The following is a 23452-nucleotide window of genomic DNA, read 5'->3' as shown; positions in this document are numbered from 1 at the left end:
TATTATTAATTAATAATATATTATCACAAAATTTAAAACCATTGGTTTAATTAACTATAGCAATCGGATAATTATGCCAAAATAATTTATCAAATATTTATTTTAACAATATTTTAATTATGACTATTAAATCACTATTTTAATATAGTAATTGTAAAATAAAAATAATTATTTTATAAATAAAAATAATTATTTTATAATGATTTTTATGAAGATAGTTTAATTTTTCCTAAGTATTTTTCCTAACTTAGGAAAAATTAAACATCTTTGTCTTCCTCAGTAGTGAGCCAGCGGGCAACGGCGATGGCGACGGGGACGGGCCAGGCAAAGGCGACGGGTAATGCCGACAGAGGCGGCGCTCCAACGGTACGCTGAGAGGGAGAAGAGGAGGCCGAGAAGCTCTGCAACAGATGTTCGACCTCCCGTGCTCTGCGGGAATGAGAGAGGGTTGCGGGAATGGAGATGAGAGAGGGTTGCGGAGACGAGAGAGGACTGCGGGAATGCCATGGCTGAGAGGTGTGCGGCAGAGAGAGCCCCGCGCGAGAGTCATGTAGATGATTCTCAAAATTGGGCGGAAAACGCTTTCCGCCGTTTACTCTTGGGACATAAACTCTTTATGTACATAAACATGAATTTTGGTGCTCCATAACGATACCAGGATATGAACTGCGTAATGCGCACGAAGATGAACATGAAATGCATAATGCGCATGAAAATAATGTACTGAGTACTGTGCAGTGACCCACCACCCCCCTAATGCGTACAACACCGCCACGTAGTTCTCACGCACCCCCTCCTTCCTGCTCTCTTTGCATTCCCACCAGCTTATCCACGCCGTGCGCATCGAGCAGCGCCGCCCGTCCTTCCGCACTTGCGGCTAGGCTTCCTAGGATTATAAATGCCCTCATCGCCAGCTCCCCTGTTTGCGCAATCCCCAGCAGGGATGACACGGCACCCAGCTTGAGCACTTTCGACAGATTCGCCTGTGATAACGAGAGGTGGTACAACGCCAGCGCCGAGTCCTCGCGGGTCCGCTCGCTTTCCGACCACATCACCTGATGCAGCAGTTGTGGCAGAGCCTCAAGTACGCTGATCACCATCTTGTTCTCGTCGTCCATTGCGAGGCCGAAAGTAGCTCCTGCCGTGTGCTCTTGAGCCTCCATGAACCCTCCTTTCATCACGTCGATCAGCCGCGGCACCGCACCGGAATAGACAATATGGACCTTGTTGGACTTCTCCAGAGATAAGTTCACGATGGCTGCAACTGCGTTTACCTGAGTCGTGGTGTACTCGGACACTAAAAGCGGCCGCATCGGCGCCAAAATCCTGAAGTTGCAGAGAGGGACTCGCTCTTCGGGACTGTTCTTGGTGATCCTCCGCAGGGTAGTCACGCTTTCCTCTTGGTCGGTAATCTGGGGGCTCGTCAGCTGGACAAAGATCTCCTCTTCCTCTGCCGAAGTCCTTCAAAAAGCTGCTGATCCGCGGTCTCAATTACTTCAATTTCAATAACCGACTCCTTCGACCTGATTGTTAACATAGTTTTCGATAGTCCCACATGGTATTCCACGAGTATTCTTCTCAAGTTTATCAGCATCCCGAAATAGGATTATCCTGAGCGGTGATGAGATAAAGGAAGATGGTGAGTAGGGTTTACACCGTTACATCTATCCAGTCGATGAATTCTTACTTCTTTGAGCTCAAATTTTGAAAACAAAAGCTTATTTTGTTTTCTATTATATACCAGATTTCTGTTCGGTAAATATATCAGTGCAATGAGTAGCATTCCTGTAAATTTGTAAACGGGTAGGTTGCAGATCGCGAGGGCTATCTGGTGGGAGACCAAAACCGGAGTTCCGGAGTTTTCAAAAAAATGGCGCGAGATTATCTGCGATTGTCCAGACAAAAATCGAGGCTGAAAAATGGAATCGCTCTTACTTACTTGAAACGTATCTGCTCATCGTTATGTCGTACATAAATGTTGTGTTCTCTGAAAACTTTCAAGTTCGTCTCTCTCTTAATCGCCTAATCTGAAAACTATCCGAGGCTGGTGATGCGACTAGCATGATAAAATTCAAAGAAGCTTTTTCCCCGAGAATGCCGTGGCGGTAGTCAAACCTCTCCTCTGAGTTGGTCTGGTTACCTCTTTCATTTTAACTGGTTTTGCCTTTATTCCACAGCTTACGGAACTATAAGGTCAGTCATTATTTATGTTTTTACACAGTGAAAAACGAATTGGTTAGAAGCTATAAGAGATAAGAATATGAAAAGATAGTTTCTGGTGATTAGAGTCCCATCTATAAATATGAATCAGCTTGATGCTTTGGTATTTTAACTGTTAATCAAGAAGATGCCACTGAAGTTAGAAGGGCTCTAAATGAGGCTTCTCTTAATTCTCTTCTCGATTGTTTTTGTCTTGCCTATGTCTTCTCCTGTTCTACCATCCGAATATGATAGGTGAATCAGATATGGTCCAATGTGGACAAGAAATAGACAATTACTTGAATATTTGTTGTCTGTAAAGGATTGAACTGTCCGGTCTGGTAACCCTTAGTGTCGTGTGTAGCCAACCAACTAAATTGTTGTGTTTATATGTTGACCCAAGCAAGGATCTTAAGTAACTTATGGGGACTTGAGCTTCATGATGCTGAGTAGCCTTGATTAATTTTGTCTGGGAGGAAAAAATTTCTGGTTTCTGAGTTTCTATGTCCACTAGTTTTACTTTGCACTAAAAATTATAGATCTGTTTCACTTAAGTGATCTTAATCCCCATATATGTCAGAAATATTTCTTTTTCCTTGCAGATTAATAGTTGGCTCTCTAGTATTTAGAATTGACTATTGCCTCTTAAAAACTCTTTAACTTCTTGTATCAATTTTTTTCAGGATGTCTGTATCAAGGAACAAATAGGGGTGTTGCTTGTTCCCCCCCTATTTTCGCCTTTTGAATGTGTAGATCTGAAGGATTTGGTTTTTGGCCTTAATAGTCACATGGGTCGGTTTCGCTCATTGAGAAATGTTAAAAAAGTTTAATGAGTTATAAGGTTGACTAACTGGCCTCCTAAGTGACCAGTTATTTTGGGACGAAACCATAGTCAATCTAACAATGCTATTAGAGTAGAATGTGTGCATAGGTCGAGGCCATTTGTGTGTTGTGGGATTCATGAGGTGGGAGTCTATATGTAGTGAGCTCCATGAGGTGGGAGTTTGTGTCCATGTCTTAGGCCTGTTATGTGTAAACCTAGATGTGTGTGTGTGTGTGTGTGGGGGGGGGGGGGGGGGGGGGGTAGGGTATTAAGTGCTCCACATTGAAAAATGTTAAGTATAGTTCATGGGTTATCCATCCTCTTTCAGCTTCTCCAAGCTTAGGTCTTGCTCATAGTTTTAGATCATTGTCATTGTCGTCTGGGTTCTCTCTAGCTCAACAGTTCTTATTTTGTTCCGGTTGCACAATGAAGGCACTCAAACTGTATCCATGTCACGTAAACTGTTTTTGCAGCTTTGGAGCCGGCATGTGCTCATTTCACAAGGTCCACCAGTTTTTGGTCCATTCTGGACATCTCTTCCTTGGCTCATGTGAATGCTCCATAATACCGTGTTCTTTCTTCTTCAGTTTGTTTCTTCAACCATAACTCTAGATTCGTCCTGTCACTAATCCAATGCATGAACGAAATCTACTAAGCATACCTTACAAGCATTGTTGAACAAATTTGAATTCCTTTTTGACAAGGATCCAACCACAGTTCATCTCGCAGAGGCATTGGCCAGTTCGGGGTCAGATTTGCTAAACTACTTACATAGTTTTCCATGCAAGGTTCCCTCTCTTTATTTATGCTGGTATTCGGTTTGCCGTCTTATATATGCTATTCTGGAATGTGGAGGCATGCAGTAATGCCAGGAGAGAGGATGCTCCTTTTCAGATAATGTGCCATCAAGCATTTTTCCCTTCACTGACCAGGAGAAGACCTGTGGCTTAAATTAAATTCAGTTACTACGTTTATTATTGATATTGCAATAGCATGCTTTGTTTATTCTTTCTTTTTGTGTCTTCTTAGTGATAACATTGTTCTCATGTCTAAATTGTCAAACACTGCAGACTTCTCTTACAGCAGGCACCAGGCTCAAAAGGCACAAAATTTTTTATCTGCTATTCACTTGATTTCCCACAATCATCAAGGATACAAGCATCTCCCAGATATTTCTTCTACGGCCAGCAACAGGACAGGCTTGTATCACAGATTCAACTAAACGTACCAGACCAAATCCAGTTAACAATGACAGCTCGCTAAGGGTATTCCCTGGCACCGAATCTTTTCTGAATTAATTTGCAAATATCCAACTCTCATTCCATTATCCTGTAGTATCATATCGCCTTGAAAAACTATGGGCAGTACAGAAGAACCCATTATGAACTTGCACTAATTTTTCTACTGTCAAAGTCAAATCCCCCTGAGAGAGATGCCGTTCAATTTACAAAGTAATCCGAGAATCCCAACTAATAAAACCCATGCTGGTATTCTTTAAAAGTTTTCACAGATACATGAATCAGAAATTTGTATAAATAGACTTTCTTCCGACTGTCAAAGAAATGGATAGAGAGTCAATCAAGGGAGAAAGGGTCATACTTCCCGACCCTTCTGCCCTTCCAAAGTTAAGATAGAAGTAAACCACTGCTTCCAAGGAGCGTCTTGTTGCTGCTCAAGCCATGACAAAAAGGCACTGTCTAACAAGCAAAAGACATTTACATAAAGAAGCTGGTATCTCACTGGAACAAATCGGAAATTTGCAACCTGGACAATCGGCCATATTCCACCACCTAAAACAAAGGCAGGGATAAAATCCCTTTTGACAGCTTCTTTCACCTGATCCAGGTTTTTCCCGTTGGAAAATCCCATGTACGAAAAAAATACTAACAGATCCAAGGGCCCAAAAATGAACCCATCAAGACCAACCTTTGCAGCTACAAACCGAGCTGATTTTGGTTGCAATTTAAGACGCATCTTTATGAATCTATCAAGGCCTTTGTACCTGTGACAACCCAAAAATGTACATAAAAAGAAACTTGTGAGAACTTAATGGGCTACTAGTTCTTCATATGAAAAGACTTTTCTAGTTCACAGGAGCAGGCAAACATTGCAGAAGAAAAAAAAATCTGGTTTTAACAGAAATACCGTATGTATAACATCTAAGAAACAAGGACAGATCCTAAATATTCAGTATCCAAACTGAAACCATTTCCTTTTTTCTTGGAAGCTGGTGTATGATGTGCACATTATGTTTTCTTTTCCTCATCATAACTATTGAATTTACTGCTTGGTACTAAGCATTACTAGCCTTCACTACTAAATTTTCATAAGACAGGAGCATATATTTTACAACTTTAATTGTTTGAACGGGCACATATTTTCAAGCTTTAAGTTCTGACAATATTTTATCACTTTGTGAGCATAATATCCAAATCAGCTGAAATTGCAAAGAATCAGAGGGAAGAGATTGGACAAGAAGCCTTGATAAATAACGAACTAAAGCAACGAGTATACATTGGTTAGGAAAATCAGACAGGAAAAGCAATATTAATGAAATAATGCATATGGAGCAAAAAAAAACCAATAACTAAAACAAGTTAAAATAAAAGCAAGTGCAAACTTATTCTAATGTAGCCTCTTGTAACTAATGATAGCGGAAGAGGCTGACAAGACAGGAGACTTGAGTATCAGACTTTTAGTACACCCCCAAGTGTACAAGAAATTTGAGGATGGATTCATTCTGAGAGGCCACCTTTTTTGTTAGCACACCAGGAAATTGCATTGGAATTTCACTTCAGTGGGTTCCTTCATTGCTAGAGGAGAGAAAGTAAAAAATTCATGAGGGGTGGGAATTACTTTCCATGGGTATATATGAGGTTTATCATGAATTATAACCTTAGCTTTTGGTTAGAAGAATATATGCAGCTGCAAAACTCGTACTATGATTCACAATCATGAAGAAGTACACCTCATGGAAAGTCCATTAGCCAGGGATCCAATTTCACTTGCTCTTCACAAGGTGTTCATTTGTCCTAGGTGATACATTTCTCGTTCTATGTTAATCCTTTCCTTTGTGCTCTAAGTTCACTCCAGCATTGCTAGCAATGTTCTGATGACAATTAGATACATCATTAACAAATTGTAGCATTTTAAGTTGTTCAATTAAAAAATAATATAAAACTATTATTATGCCTCAGGAAAGAACACTACAGATCATTGGCTTATATGAATAGTATTTATGAAAAAGCTGATTGCATTTGTATGTATATATTTTGATACATATAAGAATAGCGATGTTTCAAAAGAATGAATACATCTTCAAGGGTAAAGTTGATTCTTTGCATCTAGAAGGATCAATTTGTAAACTAAGACTAATGTGAATATTAGCAGAAAAAACTAACCAGAAATGACCTACAGGTCCGACAAATCCAAATCCAAACATGCTTGTTATAGCTACCCTCCGCCAGTTGATCTTGAGTTCTTGACTTCCATCCTGTTAAACAAGCAAGTGACTCTAAATATCAATGAGTGATTCAAACAGTAAATCTGGTGCAGGTTCCCAACCATTTGCAATATAATATACTAAAACCTTTAACAAAAAGGTATAATGCATAACTGAAGGCAACATTTTATTTTTTTGTAAATGAGTTGAAGACATCAATTCTGTCCCATTATCTCTTCACAGTTATGTCTTCAAATTGCTGTTCAACAGCAGGCTCTCATGGGCTTCCAAAAAGAATGGAAATAATTTTTCATTTAATTATCCAATAAATTGAATCGGATAGTAAAGAAATAAAGCCACTAGGAGGGTAGTTTTCTTGATTTAACTAAATTAGCATATATTTGTCTAAAACAGTAGCCATACACAATGTTTATCTCGACTCCTTCACTTTTCATTTTCTAAACTGATAAGTGAACTTTGGAATAAAAACTGAGAGAATGGACCTACATTGTAGATATATGCATTCTCCGGGGCCTTCCAAAAACAAACAAATAATTAGGAGCATGAACAAGAAGGTTCAAATAAGGGTCAGCATTCATCTTACTTAGCTTGTTTTCCTTTAGTGCATGTGTGTGTGTGTGATAAATTTGGAAGCTTCAGTTTTCCATAATTGAAATAGAATTTAGAACTTAAAAGTACATGCAGTCAATTTTCTCCTTTTTATCTTCAGTTAGAACCTGGACCTTAAATACCCACATATATTACCTCATTTTTCAGAACGAAATGCTCACTTTATTTCATCTCCAAAATAATTCAAAACAGTTCTCATTGGACAAAATTAAAGTTACATGTGGGAGAGAGAGAGAGAGAGAGAGAGAGAGAGAGAGAGAGAGATCCTACTACAAATGTACGATCTGGAAGCTCATTTCTGAATAAGAACCTAAGATCTCTTTTCCACTCCAGGAGCAAACATTCTTCAAGAAACTACCAGGACACCCATCATGTTTCTCACAGATAACAGAACTTCTCTTCACAGCCTAAGATCATGTTCAAACTTGTTGCATAAACAAGATTTCATAAAAAAATTTCAAATGAATGGAAAGCAGATTTTTTTAGCTCCTGAGACAACCTATTCTTCTAAGTGTAAAAAAGAAGTATTAATTTAGCCACAGATATAGGTGCAAAATAAGTCAAATTAATTTGATTAAATTTCTTTTAGAGATGAAACAACCCTGATAGACAACAAAGTAATCCATTCTGGCTGTTATTCTGGAGGAGCTGAATGCAGCTATTACTGAACATCAATTTTTTTTTTTTTTTGAAAGGCGTACTGAACAGCAACATTTCAAACAATTGCACACAATCTGTTCTCAAACACTGGATAGAAGGAGTTTCCAATTTTCACCCAATTACTGCAATAAATAATTATACGGAAGCACTTTCTTATCAAGAAGTTGTTTCATCAAGTGTAGGATTAGGTTAACTAGTGGCAAGGACACAAGAAATGGTTTATATTACATCCTGAAGGAAACTAAATTTGGAATACATTCCAGGCTAGATGATCACATGGCCAATGTCCCACCCAATCTTCAAACTAGAAACTTTCTGTACTTGTCACACTTCTCACAATTCCATTTAGTAAGTAACCACTGCTTTACATTCAATGCAGCAGGTAGTATTATTGATTACATATTTGATATGATATTTTAGTGATTAGTCGCTTCACCATTGACGTGCATTATAAAGCACAGTTCTCCAAAGAGAATGAATGGGAAATGAAAGAAAGCAAAAAACTAAAAACTAAGAAAACAAAATAGTCGTTCCACTAGCTGGGTCTATGAAGACACATTGGAGACAGCAAGCTTTCTCCAGGCAATCTCAAGCATGAGAGAAACTGAATCTATAGACACATTCAAACAGGATGAGTACATCAGCAATAGACAGAGACAAAAAAGACATCAATGTGTAGCAAGAAAGCAAGAAAAATAGATATAAAAAAATCAGAAAAGAAAAGAGTGAGAAACGAAAAACAACCAGATCATCAGAACAAACCATATGGATTGATACAAGGAGGAAATGGAAGCAGCGGTTAAGAGTTATTTGACTTAAAAACCGCTTGGCTGATGACAAACAAAGACAAGCCACTGGTAGGACTTGAGCAGCTAGATAACAATCGTCCAATTCAACGACGATAGGTAACAAATACCATCAAGCAGTACATACTATGAGCAAACCTAATGCCATCTTCGGAGAATCACGACCGCAGGAGATTATAAGACACATCGATTACGACCAACATACCAGGTACGCATTTAACCGCAAGGAAAATATCAGGAATAAACCAAGGCAGATACTAGAGAGAAAGACAATCAATTGGGAATACAGGGTTGCGACGAGTTGAGCTTACACTGATGTCCTTCTTTACGTTTACGGTAGACTGCGTTATAGCCTGCGCGGCGATGTCTCCTATTCCCCACAGAAAACCGGAGCTGATGATTTGGGTCTTCAACGGATGAACAGTAAGACACCTCTGATACCATTTCCACACATTCAACATCATCCAGTAAAAACCTCTCTGATTCTACAAAAATCAGTAAGATTAAAATGAGAGACAGAAGTTCGGCGTGTGAGCGTGGAAAATCTGCGAAAGGGGGAGTTCAAGGTTCATGCATTTGAGGGGGGAAGATGGGAATTTTTCTCATTTAACTTTGGAGGGGTTTGGACCGCACCAAGACAACTACGAGTAAGAGAGGTATTCCTCGCTTCTCCGAGTCAACTTTTGCCCCATCTTCGCGTCACTGACCAGGTACAGGAGACCACGACTCGAACAAAAGATGGTCTTAACGTGAGAAGCACATGAGAAGCTCCATCTGGCCCTCTCTGCCTCTATCGGTATGATCATAACCGTTTATCAGTTGACTTCCGCACTCCCATTAGCCTGCAAAAAAATAAAAAATAAAATGACCCAGTAAGGGGCCAAACCCGTTAAAAGGCGCGCCCTAAGCCCATCAAAGCCACTCCAAGGCCCAGCATTCCAAGAACTCCAGGAATATTTTGGTTGGGTCAAGGAATTTCCAAATCCATTCCAAGCTTCCGCCAAACATAAGAAAACCCAACGAATTCGAGCTTAGGTACTTCAAGCATCAGTTTCAAGAATGGAGCTCGGTCCAATAAATATCTGGACCAACCCATCCCTTTGTGACCCGGGGTGGGGTTTTTAAATATTGTGAACCCAATTTTCGGAAAAGGGAAACTGAAATTTTTTCGATTTAGATTCCAGATTATTACAGACGAAAATAGACAGGAGAGAAGAACTAGAAAGAAATGGAGGAGGCGTGAGCGTCAAAATGGCATTATCCTTTTATGTCTGAAGAAGGAGAAAATGTGGAAAAACACCAACCACTAGAATTTACTTTTTCAAGTTTCCCTTCTTTTTGCTGGCCGTATTATTTGTCGATCATATTTTTGTGGATAAGATTTTCCAAGTGCCTGTTTGAATATTACATGGAACGCAAGAAGCCTTAGTACGTCGCTCGGCCTGCCTCTACTGGCCTGCGGAAAGGGCACAGAGGTGGTATAGCAGGTTGATTTCTTTGCTTTAAATTTCACTTCTACTACGTTTTCAGCGAGTATGGTGCCCAGATTATGCAGGCCGCAGTGATGGAATTTGTTTTATCGTCTTCGTTGTCATTCTCTGTTTATGAGAAGAGGCTTCCACGGCTTGAAGCTGAAGTTTTTTTCTGCTCACAGTCAAGCTCGTTCCCTGATTAATCCTATTTTTAAGTTTGGCCAACTAATTCTAAACAGTACCCAGATTGAATTTTTTATTGGCTTCAGAGATTTGAGTTTGATTTATTTCGTCATTAGCTAGCCGCCGTTTTCAGGTTGGGAGGAGATTCCGGTGCTGATAGTAATATATGAAATTAAACTTGTTTCCTGTCACTTTTACGCTTCCCTTTGTACCAACCAGTTTGGAGTTTGTTTTCAAAAACATTCTTTCATTTGCCGATATCTGTATAATTTCTTTGGAGATTATCTGGTTAGCTGCTGACATTTCTTGTTTCTTTCTTTTCCTTTATAAAATTAAGGTGAAGATTATGGAATAGAAAATGTCTCAGATAGACTATTGTTCTGAATGGACATTAATGTCTCTGGATCCTTTGCCACTGAGGATTCTAATGTTTTTGTGCAAATTTTGTACATTCTTCTTATTTGAAGGGAGATATTATTCTGCTTGTGAATGGCTTCTCTTTGTCATCCCAAAAGATATATAACAATAATAATAATAATTAATATTATTATTATTATTGTTATTAATTATAACTTTGTCATGATAAGCTGTTTTATTGATATTTGTGTCCTTGGCAGTGAAGCTTGTGTTCGGTCCTTCAAAAAACATGAAATGTCTTAGCAATGGGATATGCTTGTCAATAAGGTTATCTTAATAAATCTGAAGAAAATCCAGCTTACAGAAGTTGAAGATAGAAATGGCCGAGAATGTGAAGAAGGAGCTACATGTAAATGAGGAAGAACATAATGAAGCATCAACCCATAAGGTATGGATCATTTTACCTGTTTTTGTGATGGTTTCTGATCTTAACATTCAGGTTGTCAAGTTGTTTCTATTGCATTTGCTACCCATAGCAAACCTGGTTTTAAGTGCAGGGAACAAGTATACAAAAACATTTTGATTCTTACTCTGTTCTCAGTATTGTTAGCATCTCAAGATTAGTAATATATATTAGCACTATATCAGGATCTTGAAAATTCCATGATAACATTTAAAAAAAGTTCATGATTAACTCAACATGACAGCCTGATTCCAAAAATTATATAAAATCCGAAAACTTTGTGAATTAATAACAACTTTCCTCTTTCTTCTTACCTTTTTTTTATGTTTTATTTAAATTTTAAGCATTTGTATTTTTACTTTGCATGTTAATTGTGATCTGAGAATGACTAGTTTATATAGTAAAAATATCATTTTAAAACTATAGAAATAACTAGTATGTTGTCACAAGTATTCTGAACTTTCTGTAATATTTCCTCATGTAACCCAGATGCTGATTCATTGTTCTTTATCTCGTTCAGGAACAATCTCTGCCTGGAAGAACTCAATCATCTCCAATTTCAAGTTCCTCAGTTTCCAAAACTCAGAACAGGTGCCTTGTCTGCTCAAGCAATGAGTGTTGCCAAACAGTTCGTGCAAAAACAAAACTTATGAACATCTTGATTGAGAAAGGCAAACCCTATGAGGTACAGCTTATATTTGACAGCTTATTAGAAGGTGGACATAAGCCTTCTCTTGTCACATATACAACAGTATTATCTGCCTTGACAGTCCAAAAGCGCTTTGATGACATCCCTTCCCTCATTTCTCAAGTCAAGAATGATGGAATGAAACCGGACTCGATATTTTTCAATGCTGTAATTAATGCCTTCTCTGAGGCTGGAAATGTAGAGGAAGCTATGAAAACATTTTGGAAAATGAAAGAAAGTGGATGTAACCCAGCAACTAGCACGTATAACACTTTAATAAAAGGCTATGGAATAGCCGGTAGGCCAGATGAATCAGTCAAACTACTAGATGTGATGTCCAGGGAGGAAAACACAAAACCCAACTTGAGAACTTACAATATTCTTGTCAGAGCTTGGTGTAATCAGAAGAAAATTGAAGAAGCATGGAATGTGATATACAAGATGGTGGCTTCTGGACTGCGACCTGATGTTGTTTCCTATAATACCATGGCCAGAGCTTATACCCTGAATGGAGAAACATTTAAGGCCGAGGGTTTGATATCGGAGATGCAGAATATGAATGTGCAACCCAATGAACGAACTTGTGGAATTATCATCAATGGGTACTGCAAAGAAGGCAATATGAGAGCAGCCTTGAACTTTGTTTACAGGATGAAGGAGCTTGGTGTCATACCTAATTTGGTTGTTTTTAATTCCCTCATAAAAGGGTTTCTAGACATTACAGACACAGACGGTGTTGATGAGGTAGGTATTTTGTACTGACACTCTTTTTTTCCATTAACTTCCATCAACTGTGATTGTGTTGCCTGTGATATCTTGATCTTCATTTGTAGCAGAAAAGCATCATCAAATTATTATCTTATTCTTTAGTTTGATTGGGCAAGAGATCTATTTTTATATATCATACATTTTTTTTTGTCAAAAAAGTATCATAAATATCTCTTTTCTGGGATTAGGAACATGGTAATTAAGCTATATTGTAGCCTATAATGAAGGACAATATACACTTTGCCATGCTCACAAATGCTAACCACATTATGGTAGTCATAGAAAATAATAAATTAATGAACCACATGTGCTTTTTCTAGTGATTTGAATTTTTTTTTTAGCATTTCTATGACTGCTTCAACTATTGAACAGGTGTTGACATTGATGGAGGAATTGGGAGTCAAACCAGACGTGATAACATTTAGCACCATAATGAATGCATGGAGTGCAGCAGGACTCATGGAGAAATGCAGAGATATCTTTGATGACATGGTGCAGGCTGGTGTAGAACCTGACATTCATGCATATAGCATCCTAGCTAAGGGCTATGTGCGAGCCAGGGAACCTGAAAAAGCTGAAGACCTTCTAACAGCCATGCACCGGTTTGGCGTCCGCCCTAATGTAGTTATCTTCACCACTATTATAAGTGGTTGGTGCAATGCATTCAAGATGGGAAATGCAATGAGGATTTACAGAAAAATGTGTGAAGATGGTGTATCTCCCAATCTGAAGACATTTGATACAATAATATGGGGCTATGGAGAAGCAAAGCAGCCATGGAAAGCGGAAGAAATGCTTCAAGAGATGGAAGAAGCTGGTGTCCCACCAGGCAATAACAGCATACAACTTGTTGCAGATGCCTGGAGAGCTATTGGATTAACAAGCGATGCCAATAGGATCTTGGCTACTGAAGAGGTACCCATGGAAAGTGTAGAAAATATTTATCAAAAACAGAATTTGAATGCTTCATATTCCAGTCTGTTACAGATACCAGGAGTTGGTAGCGATTCAAATGGGTCTGCCAAGAGAAGCCGCATGGCGTTGAAAGACTCCGAGCACTCATCAGAGAACATCTGGACTGCTGGTAAAGTCATGTTTCTTGCTCAAACATGTAGATTTGGTGCAAAATCACCCATTATTTGCAGAAAGCAATCTCAAGTGCAGTTCAGTATATACGGCCAGTTTGTAAATTCATCAAGGCTGGTTTTCTTAATTTGAGGAGCTCTGATACTGGCAAGTGAAATCTGGGTCCACCTTTATGCTTTTTATGAGAAGAATTTCAGCGTTTTATCCAGCTATTGGATATGCGTAGTCTGCATTTTCCCTGGCTCGGGCACATGTATGTTGGCGATCCAGTTGTAGATATCAGGGCTAGCGATAGCGATATCGTGAAGCCTGTCTGTCATCTGCCATTCATGTGTAGCAGCACCATGTATAGAGAAGAAACAATTGATTGTTTTGTTGTTCAGAATGCAGATGTAAAATGTTTAAATGTCACATTGCTTCAAATATTGTTGAAATGCCATTACCCTTGAGGCCGATAAAGCTTCTACAGTTTTCCTGGTCATGAGCTCAGTCGCATATGTCGCAGCTTCTTTTCAACCCTTTCATGGTGGTACCAAATAATAAATAAATAAATAAATAAAACACTCAAGTGACTTGGAAAATCCCAATCAGAAGATCCTTGGATTTTCTTTTAAAGGTTCTTCAATAAGACTTTTAAGTTACAATATAACCCCAATAAAGAAGGGGACTGTGACAGAGAGCTCCCATCCAATATATTGCATAAATACATAAAAAGTACCTCCCACCAGATTTGTCTAAAATAGCTTCATAGGAATTAAGAACAGAGGATTGTGCATGAATTCTGAAAGCTGACTCCCAATGTTTAAACCTCAAGCTTCAAACCAGTCCATTTGGAGTAGAGTGGTCACAGTGGTCAAGTTCGTTTGTCAGTTTTTTTCCTTGAAGCTAATTCATCTGGCTCTGCAGATGGGAATCTACTGATAAGCCATATAAGAGCAACTCCAATCAAAGCACCAGAGAGATGTGCAACATGGTTTACATTTTCCAAAGAATAGCCTCTGACAAGAGTACGTGACAACCCTGCCGAAGCTTCTGCTGCTTCCATCACCTAAGTTATTCATGGTCCTTTGTTAAATATCAGTAAAGTGAGGATGAATAAAAGAAGACCGTTTACAATCATGGCTAATTACCTAAACCATGAAACATCTCATAAACTCAAACATGCCTTTGAGTTTTAGACTACCACAAAAAAATTTCCCAATCTCAGGTTGTTATCTATCACTGAACTCTTAACTGTTGATTAAAAAGATCAAAGTCGTCCTAAAAGTGAAATTATGACTTATAGGTCAATGTATCACTCATATCATGAACTCATAGAATGATGCTGAATCTATCTAAAAACCATGTACTAGACTAGTTGCAACATTTTTAAAGGTCTTTCTGCAGGTCTCACATCATTTGCATCCACAAGCCATTTTTAAACTATAACAGGAGTCACCTGGAATCTAATAGGTAGAGGTCTAACCGCAAGTTTTTTCTTTATATATTACAAGAGCATATATGTAGTAATTTCAAATTCAGGGGCAGATAGTTCATGTGATAATTTTGGGTAGGTAAATAAGAGTCCTTATATTATTGCTATAGAATATCAGTATATATAATATTTTCACAGAAAGTTCCTATTCCAACTTTTTTTTTTTAAAAAAAGGTTCCATTCTGCATGCTCCTTTTTTGCTAAAAATATAAAAACAGTAGTATTATGACTTTCATGACTAATTTTTTGAAGATAACCTTTGTCCACTATTTGCTAATCAATTTTTTAAAATAGGAATTAACATTTGAAATTGTTGAATTAATTGATTAGTTAATGTCAGCATGGAGCACCACTCCATTAAGGAAACCCAAACCAGACTACTGGAGCATGGACCAGACAAAATTTCCCAGAAATTTATTGTCTTACGGCCTATAAAACATGTTAAAATACAAGTTCAAGGGTATTTTGGTCATTTCTTAGATTTTCAATATTACATTTTTCTCTTATAGTATGGCTATTAGATAGAGAATGTCTTATTTTATCTCTAGTTAAATTTTCGTTCAATTTAGACATTGTATTTTAGGAGATATGTAATTTGGAGTATTGAGGGGCATTTTTGTCCTATTGTAAAATTTCACTTAAACCCTGATTATAAAGAAGCAGCAAGGGCCTTTCTGACTCGGATTCCAAGGCAGCAAAGTTGCCTCTCTTCCAGAAATCTATTTTCTCTTCTATTTTCTCCCTAAATCACCTATTTTTCATGGTATTAGAGCAGTAACGCAAGTCTTGGGCAAGTTTCTTTGAATTTGGTGGATCTTCTCTCCATTTTTAGCAATCTCCTTGAAGGTTTTTCCCACATTTCTTGATTGGTAGGGTAAAATTTTCATTTTTTTCCTTTTTCTGCCTATCTTATCCTATTGGCGAATGATTACTGCTTCTATTTGACTGAATGTTGGGATTTAGAAGTGTTTAATGATCCCAATTTGAGAAAATTTCTCAAATCTGTCTGCGTCGTCAACCTAATGCTTGCGTCTGGATATGTTACAGGAGTATGGTTTATTAGGTGCTAAACCTATAGACACCCCCATGGAAGTTAATCATAATCTACTTACACTCAAGGATAAAACTCAATACCGACGGTTAGTAGGTAAACTGATCTATGCTACAGTTACCAGACCGGATATTTCATTTGTTGTGGGAGTTGTGAGCCAGTTCATGGAAAATCCTCAAAAAGTTCATTTAGAAGCTGCTCAGAGGATTTTGAAGTACTTGAAGGTGCACCTGGAAAAGGTCTTTTGTATACTCATAATGGGAAAATTGATGTACTTGGGTATTCTGATGCCGATTATGCTGGGTGTAAGATGGATAGACGTACTACAACAGGCTACTATTGTTTTGTTGGAGGCAACCTGATAAGTTGGAAAGTAATAAACAAACATTTGTGGCTAGGTCCAGTGCAGAGGCCGAGTATCGAGCAATGGTTCATACAGTTAGTGAGCTTAAGTTTGTGCTTCTTGAGTTTGGTTTTATGTTACCTGACCCTATGGTTATGAATTGTAATAACCAGGCAGCCATTTTTATTGCCAGCAACCCTATATTCCATGAGAGAACGAAACATATAGAGGTTGACTGTCACTTCATTAGAGATGCAGTTATGTAGGGGAAGGTGGTAACTCCTTATGTAAAGTTTGTAGACCAGTTGGGAGATATATTTACCAAGCCTTTGGGGAGACGTGAACATGTATCCTTTAGTGATATCTTTTGATATCTACTCTCCAGCTTGAGGGGGAGTGTTAAAATACAAGTTCAAGGGTATTTTGGTCATTTCTTAGATTTTCAATGTTACATTTTTCTCTTATAGTATGGCTATTAGATAGAGAATGTCTTATTTTATCTCTAGTTAAATTTTCATTCAATTTAGACATGTATTTTAGGAGATATGTAATTGTAAGTATTGAAAGGCATTTTTGCCCTATTGTAAAATTTCACTTAAACCCTGATTATAAAGAAGCAGGAAGAGTCTTTCTGGCTCGGATTCCAAAGCAGAAAAGCTGCCTCTCTTCCAGAAATTCATTTTCTCTTCTATTTTTTCCCCAAATCACCTATTTTTCAGAACATCTTTCATTTTGGATGTACATATGGGTAAAAGTCCCACATCTGGAATGGCTAGAGATAGGGGTGGCATCGAGTCGAGCCGAGCTTGAACCTACATATATTTGAGTTGGGCTTGATCTGAATAATTCAAACTTGACCTTGAGCTCAATCTCAGCCTCGAACCTAAAATTGGAATCGAACTCGAGCTCAAGTCCGAGTCGGGTTCGAGCTTCATCCTACATTTAAAGTTTTGCATAAAATACATGTCAAATAAATTGTACCCTCCTTGAAGGTATATTGTTTTGAGTACCAAGCTACTAGAGTAATAGCCAAGAACACCGGGAAACCTGGCTCAATGATGGTGAAAATCCAAAAAGAAAGGGTTGTAGAAGAATGAGCTTGCAAAAGCCCTTGCTCCCAAACTTAAACCCCACTGAAATGAAAATCCAACGACTTAAACCTCGAGTCTTTAAAACCAGTTAACTACAGCACTTGCCCTAACCAAGAAACAGAAGAGCAAGTCTCAAACCCAATTTAGAATACTTGTAAGAAATTTCCTTCCACTGCTGGCCAACTTTGGAGCCACCATCGGGTGCTCCAAAGAAGAATTCACAGATTACACACCAAACTAGTCTTATTTCCATGTTCACCACAAGTGAACCATATCCTTGAATCTCATGTCATGAAATGCAACAGACAGGATCTCCCCATAAAGAGCAATAATCAGAGAGCATCTCGAAAATCATACAATCATAGTAGTATTACAGCAGGAAAAGAAAGTCCAGTGTATGACAGGGTTTAAGGACATTTGGTATAAAAGAAACGCAGAATGGACAGTGTGAAATGGCAAAGGCTCAGCAGGGGGAATTGGCAATTGTATGGGATAAGGATGTGGTGGAATTCATTCAAGACAGCATAGGGGGATTCTCAATTGCAGTCCACCTCATCCAAAAGATGATAGATTTCAATGGGCAGCAATTCCGGTTTAAGGACCTTCCCACTACATGCAGCAGTAAGGGTGGCATCTTTAGAACTTGGATTTATGCTACAAGGACACTATTTGAACAGTGTTGCAAATAGATTTATAAGTATAGTCTACAAGGAAAGTTTCTCGTGGAGAGGTGTGAGACATCTTGTATTTTCAGGGAGGTGAGATGTTGTATAAAAGTTTAATATAATCTTACTTGTCTCTCATTAAACCAAAGTTTACAAGTTTTTCTGTTACTTATGAAGATAAAAGAGAACAGTGAGAAGAGGATTGAATGACTTGTTTATGGCATGGGCGATTATGGAAGTAATTGACATTTGGTAGAAACATGAAATGACCAACAAGGAAGGAACATTAGTAAAACCAATGTCAAATTGTCCCAATGGTAATGTGGCCGGTAATATGAATAAAAAAAATGGTCACTGGAATGCATATTATAGCCAAAACTTGAGGGTAGACATTGCCACTACATGCAGCAGAGCTTTGTTATGGTCCTGGGTTAAGTACCTATGTCTTCCGCTCCTAACAGGCCGGTCTTTTGGGTAGTATTGGCTAGGTGTTTAACATTTGGTATCAGAGCGGGCTCCCACGTCGAGAGTTCAAATCCCGGAGGGGGCGACCTAGAGGCCAGATTAAAATTACTGGTAGGCCGTAGGACAATGCATCGATATAATCCTTTTCAGTATTCGTAAAAAGACAACAGGCATGTTAACATACCAATTGCAGGAGCCTCCTTTACATGGATTAATCAAAGGTAAAACCCGCATTAACAAAAATTAATAAATTCTTGGCCCTCAATCTTGGCTAATCACTTTCCTCTAGGAGCTAGAAGAATACTGCTGAGACCAACTTCAGGCCATTCACCCATCCTCTTTGAAAGGAAGTTCAATTAGAAGCAAAGAGGTGACTTGGAAAGCAACATAGTTGTATATTATTCTCAGAACAGTTGTATATTTCACATTTCCGTAAAGCAAAACAGTAAGGAAGAAAAGAAACAGAAAAGGAAAAACCAAAACCGAACAATTACTCTCAAAATTGAATCCTGGATTCATAAGTAGAAGAAAAGAAACAAAAACCAAATCTTTCACAAAATGATAGATTCATAAGTAGAACAAAATAAACAGAAAATAAGAAAATCGAACCTTTCGCAAAACCGAACCTTGACGAGGAATTTTTTAAATGTCGACAAAAACCGGTTGATTGAAGAGGTTGTTGAAAAAATAGGGCACTATTGGCAAAATCTCGAGGTTCGGTGGTGAAGAAGGTGATGACACTATTGAAATAGGGCATCCCTCTAGGCAGAGACCAAAGAGTTTTTTTACTCTCTCGATTTGTTAGAGAAAGACGAGATAAGTGGAGTTGTGGAGAGTGGACGGGAGAGGAGGAGAGATTGAGAGGCGAGAGTGGCGATTTTTCCATCCCGTCTCTGCAACACATTATTATCCCGATTTTTCTGAAGTTGAAGAGCGAAGACTGAAAAGTAAAGACCCTAAAGGCCTGAAATCGTTTAAGTTACCGAGACGGCTTGCAGGCTCACGAACCGAACCGAGGCTTGCTCAAGCTCGGCTCGTGTAACTAAATGAACGCAACCCAGAACTCGAATTCGGTTCGAGCTCGAGATTGATCGAGCCGAACCGAGCCGGGGCCGAGCTGAACTTGAAGTGTTCACGAATTGGCTCGGTTCGATGCCACCCTTAGCTAGAGCTCCTGCAGGATTTATATAAGTGGGTAATAAAACTCCTAAGTTGATTAGTCATTTAAAATGGACCCTGGTCCAACTAATACAAGGCGCCTGGCCCAACTTAACATTGGGCTTAACTTGTAATTGGTAATATAATTCTACTTCACATCCATAACAAGAGTGTTCAACACAAGGAATGCAGCATGATAATCATGGTAGGCAACCAAAGTTGGAAACAAGATGAGAAAAAAGAGGAGAACAAGAGAGCTGATTCCAGAATGAAATGAGAAAAAAACGGAGTGTAACATGGTGCAGTTGTCATTGGCAACTTCAATAGAGAAATGAGATTACCAACCTTCTGAATAACAAACTGGCCGAGTATAAGAACTTCAAGAATCTTTCTCCAGTCCCAGCTTATCTGTGGAATGAACTCAAAAAAAACATACCAGTTGAATTTATGATCAGAAAATATTAAAAAGGTACAAAAATTAACAAATTTTATACTTACCTTGACCAGAACACTAATAGCAAAGAGTCCAAAGACAGCACCGGAGGCCCCGACAGAAACTGCATTTCGTGGAAGAACCAACCATGAGACAAGGTTTGCCCCAGCCCCTGTTATGATATAGGAGATCCAAAGTGCAAGATTTCCTTCCTCCTCTTCAACAAGCTTTCCTATGGACAAACCAGAGAAGAAGAAGAATGACAACCTCCTAAGGTTTGTGATAAGAATATGCAAACAGCAAAATGAGAAAAGATAGAAGCCGCACCAAATATATACAAAAAAAAGAGATTGCTGGAAAGATGGTTCCTGAAAAGGATCATAGGAAATCAAGTAAATCTTGAACCCAAAGAATCTCAAAGAGAAAATTTTGTGGTTGCAAAATTTCTGAACCAAAGATAAAACAAGTAGGATGGGGAGAGTTTGGTCAATAAATGGAAGGACAGAGATTACTTAAACAATCAGAAATTGGAATCCATATGACAGTGGGATTTCAACCTTCTTGACCAACAGACCAACAGCTTTGGTCAATAAATAAAAGGACAGAGATTACTTAAACAATCAGACATTGGAACAAATATGACAGTGGGCTTTCAACCTTCTTGATCAACAGACCAACAGTTACCAGGGTGGAGGAGGTACCCTACAGCTTAATTAACCTGTATGGCCAATCCCTTACAACATACACCCCAAATGGACTTTCCTTTCATTTAATAAATCATTTGAGAAACCAAAAAGACATTTGACAAATCAATAAATAAACATACATCAGTATATTTGTAATAGAAAAACCCACCAACTAGCATGACAGAATGCTGCAGTGATAAACTGGTACCATTCCGGAAAGGCATGATATAAATACAGAGCTTTCATCTCCCTAAGCTGAAAGAAAAGTCATAGCCAACTCAGATCAGAAGCACCACAAACACCAAGAACAGACAGCACAAATGCATAAACTGAAATGGGTGGATAACAAGGCCAGAATCGCAGAGTATTTTGAAGAAAAAGCTTAAAGAACAGGCAACAGACATACAAAAACACAATAAATATGCAAGAAAGTACCTGAAGCCAGTGATCTGCTGCATATATACCGATATTAAGAAGCAATATCCAAAATATTCCATTCACACGTTTGCCTGGTTGCTGGTTCTCAGGCTTTCCCATTTCCAGCTGTGAAATAATATCTAACATACCACAATTAAGCACCAAGATATCAAAATCCACAATACCAGAAAATATGAATAAGTGTATCCACTAGGAGAAATTTAGGAAATGATCCAATTGGATGATGACAGAATCATAGGATCCTACCACTAAGGCTGAGGATTGACAGGACATAAGAAGATAATTTTTGCATTAAAGAGTTTTTCCTTATGCAAACACATAGATATGTATGATTTCAGAGGGAGTTGACATACATCTGATTGCAAAGCACCGAAACTTTCTAAAACCAGATGGCAGGCATTTGTCACAAATTAGGCACAAAAAGTGGTTTACAATACATAATGGTGTTATCAAAGAAGCAGGTAATTTTTTTCCAAAGGTCCAGAACTTAGTTAATCAATATTATTTAGAGTAAGGGTAAGAGTGAAATTTGAATATCTAATGGGCGAGTATTTGTAGCTTCAAAGTGTAAAACATCATAAGGATATGCTTCTTTCGAGATTCATTGCTTTAACAGTAATGTGAGAGCTCAAGAAAAAGAAGTGATAAAAATATCTGTAGTCAGTTCATAGCCTACTTGTAGGCTTAAATGGACAACCAAAACTATGGACCTGTGTTGTACTTGGATACAGGATTAAGAAAGTATACAATTTTACTCATGTTCAATGTGTACCTCAGCCCCAATGAGGTGACCCTAGAAAGGGATACAAGTTTTCATTAAACAGCCAGTTCAGGAGGTCGTACTGTAAAAAAGTGCAAGTACATCTTAAAATAAAAACAAAACCCATTTGCAACAATGTTTCCTCTCATGCCGGTTTTCATTTACACGTATAACATGAGCTGGTGTTTGTATTCCTCTCATTTTTCAATTAGACAGTTCACGATTGAAAATGAAGAAAAACTGAAAAAATGATAAATAAATAAAAATATTAAGGAGGGAAAGAATCGGGAAGAAAAAACACAGAATGCTTAATGAGCTAAAAGTAAATTCGCATAAGCGGAGATCATAGACAAACCCAACTAGAACAGCTAAAAGTGAGAGAACATGAGTATTCAAAAGGACAGGAAAAGAGAAAATCGAATGCAAGTGGAGCATCTCTGAATTCTGAAGCAACTTCTTCGGACTAAAAATGTGAAGAAAGAGCAAATAATGCTCGAAACAAATGGAGGAACCCACGAAATGAAACGAAGGGAAACCAGGGGGAACAGCGCACCTGAGTTTTTCATCTTACACAAGTGACGAAATCGAGATGTTGGAAGAACTATTCCACCTCGTCCCAACCTTCCTGATTTTAAGAAACTATAAATGGCGCGAACGTGAAAACAATGGCTGGAGTTTGATTGAAATGTACGTTGCACGGAAATTGAAGCACTGCTAGCAATGAATCTGTTTCCCAGAAGAAACCCTAACTGCGCCATTTTCGAACGTTGAATAGCACCAGAATCCCCCGAGCTTGAACTTTTAATTTCCGAGCAGAAAACAAGAAAAGGTTGTCTCCGCCACAATATCAGCTCGTCTTCCGGGAAATTTTATACTCGCACAGTTACTTCGACTCAACCGTCCATATCAATAACTTGATCGAGTAGAATGTCTCTGTATTTGAGTAAAAATAAAAACTCAGGGATTAAAAACAGGTTGTCATCAGAGACTATAATCAAGATCAGATGAGAATTCCATCCGGAAAAGGAAAAAAAAAAGTTATAATCAGATCAGACTTCAAAGGTTGGTGAATTATTTATTTATTCGCATAAATTCTTTTATTTGTTTCATTTCAGACTAAGAGAGCATTTTATACAATGTAAATTAGTTTAGATAGAGAAAGACCAACGAAAAATTAAAATTTGATTTCCAAAATTATCCGTTTTCTTGATCTAAGATTGAGCGTCTTAGACGACAAATTAATCATGTCACCTTTTTTGAATAACTATTATATTAAGAAATAAAATCAATGCAATAACACTACGGCAGGCC

General features: G+C 38.2%; 4 protein-coding genes across 4 annotated transcripts; 1 reads left to right on the top strand and 3 right to left on the bottom strand.

Annotated features, from left to right (window-relative positions):
* Nucleotides 1-592: 592 nt before the first annotated feature.
* On the bottom strand, nt 593-3757 carry LOC137950136 (U-box domain-containing protein 41-like). The gene is given in 3 exon segments (XM_068796518.1): nt 593-797; nt 799-1461; nt 3684-3757. Coding segments are annotated over 3 exon segments (942 nt in total).
* Nucleotides 3758-4313: 556 nt separating this feature from the next.
* LOC137950500 (uncharacterized) lies at nt 4314-9178 on the bottom strand. Its single transcript, XM_068796998.1, has 3 exons — nt 8872-9178; nt 6424-6515; nt 4314-5024 (listed from the first exon to the last, which is right to left on the bottom strand). Exons 1-3 carry the CDS (start codon nt 9022-9024, stop codon nt 4616-4618), a joined length of 654 nt encoding a protein of 217 aa, XP_068653099.1. The 5' UTR covers nt 9025-9178; the 3' UTR covers nt 4314-4615.
* Nucleotides 9179-9850: 672 nt separating this feature from the next.
* Nucleotides 9851-14048, top strand: LOC137950064 (pentatricopeptide repeat-containing protein At5g25630). Its single transcript, XM_068796420.1, has 4 exons — nt 9851-10047; nt 10833-11020; nt 11556-12467; nt 12864-14048. Exons 2-4 carry the CDS (start codon nt 10952-10954, stop codon nt 13707-13709), a joined length of 1827 nt encoding a protein of 608 aa, XP_068652521.1. The 5' UTR covers nt 9851-10047; nt 10833-10951; the 3' UTR covers nt 13710-14048.
* Nucleotides 14049-14148: 100 nt separating this feature from the next.
* Nucleotides 14149-23081, bottom strand: LOC137950065 (rhomboid-like protein 11, chloroplastic). Its single transcript, XM_068796421.1, has 7 exons — nt 22695-23081; nt 21379-21500; nt 21113-21198; nt 20585-20625; nt 20323-20489; nt 20170-20232; nt 14149-14625 (listed from the first exon to the last, which is right to left on the bottom strand). The coding sequence occupies exons 1-7, from the start codon at nt 22897-22899 to the stop codon at nt 14431-14433; spliced, it is 879 nt and encodes a 292-aa protein (XP_068652522.1). The 5' UTR covers nt 22900-23081; the 3' UTR covers nt 14149-14430.
* Nucleotides 23082-23452: the final 371 nt, after the last annotated feature.

This window comes from Aristolochia californica, unplaced genomic scaffold (genome assembly GCF_029961685.1).
Source record: "Aristolochia californica isolate CCGP_79_NKW_82.1479 unplaced genomic scaffold, dmAriCali1.0.hap1 SCAF_14, whole genome shotgun sequence".
Classification (NCBI taxonomy): Eukaryota; Viridiplantae; Streptophyta; class Magnoliopsida; order Piperales; family Aristolochiaceae; genus Aristolochia; species Aristolochia californica.
This window is presented reverse-complemented; position numbering and strand designations above follow the sequence as displayed.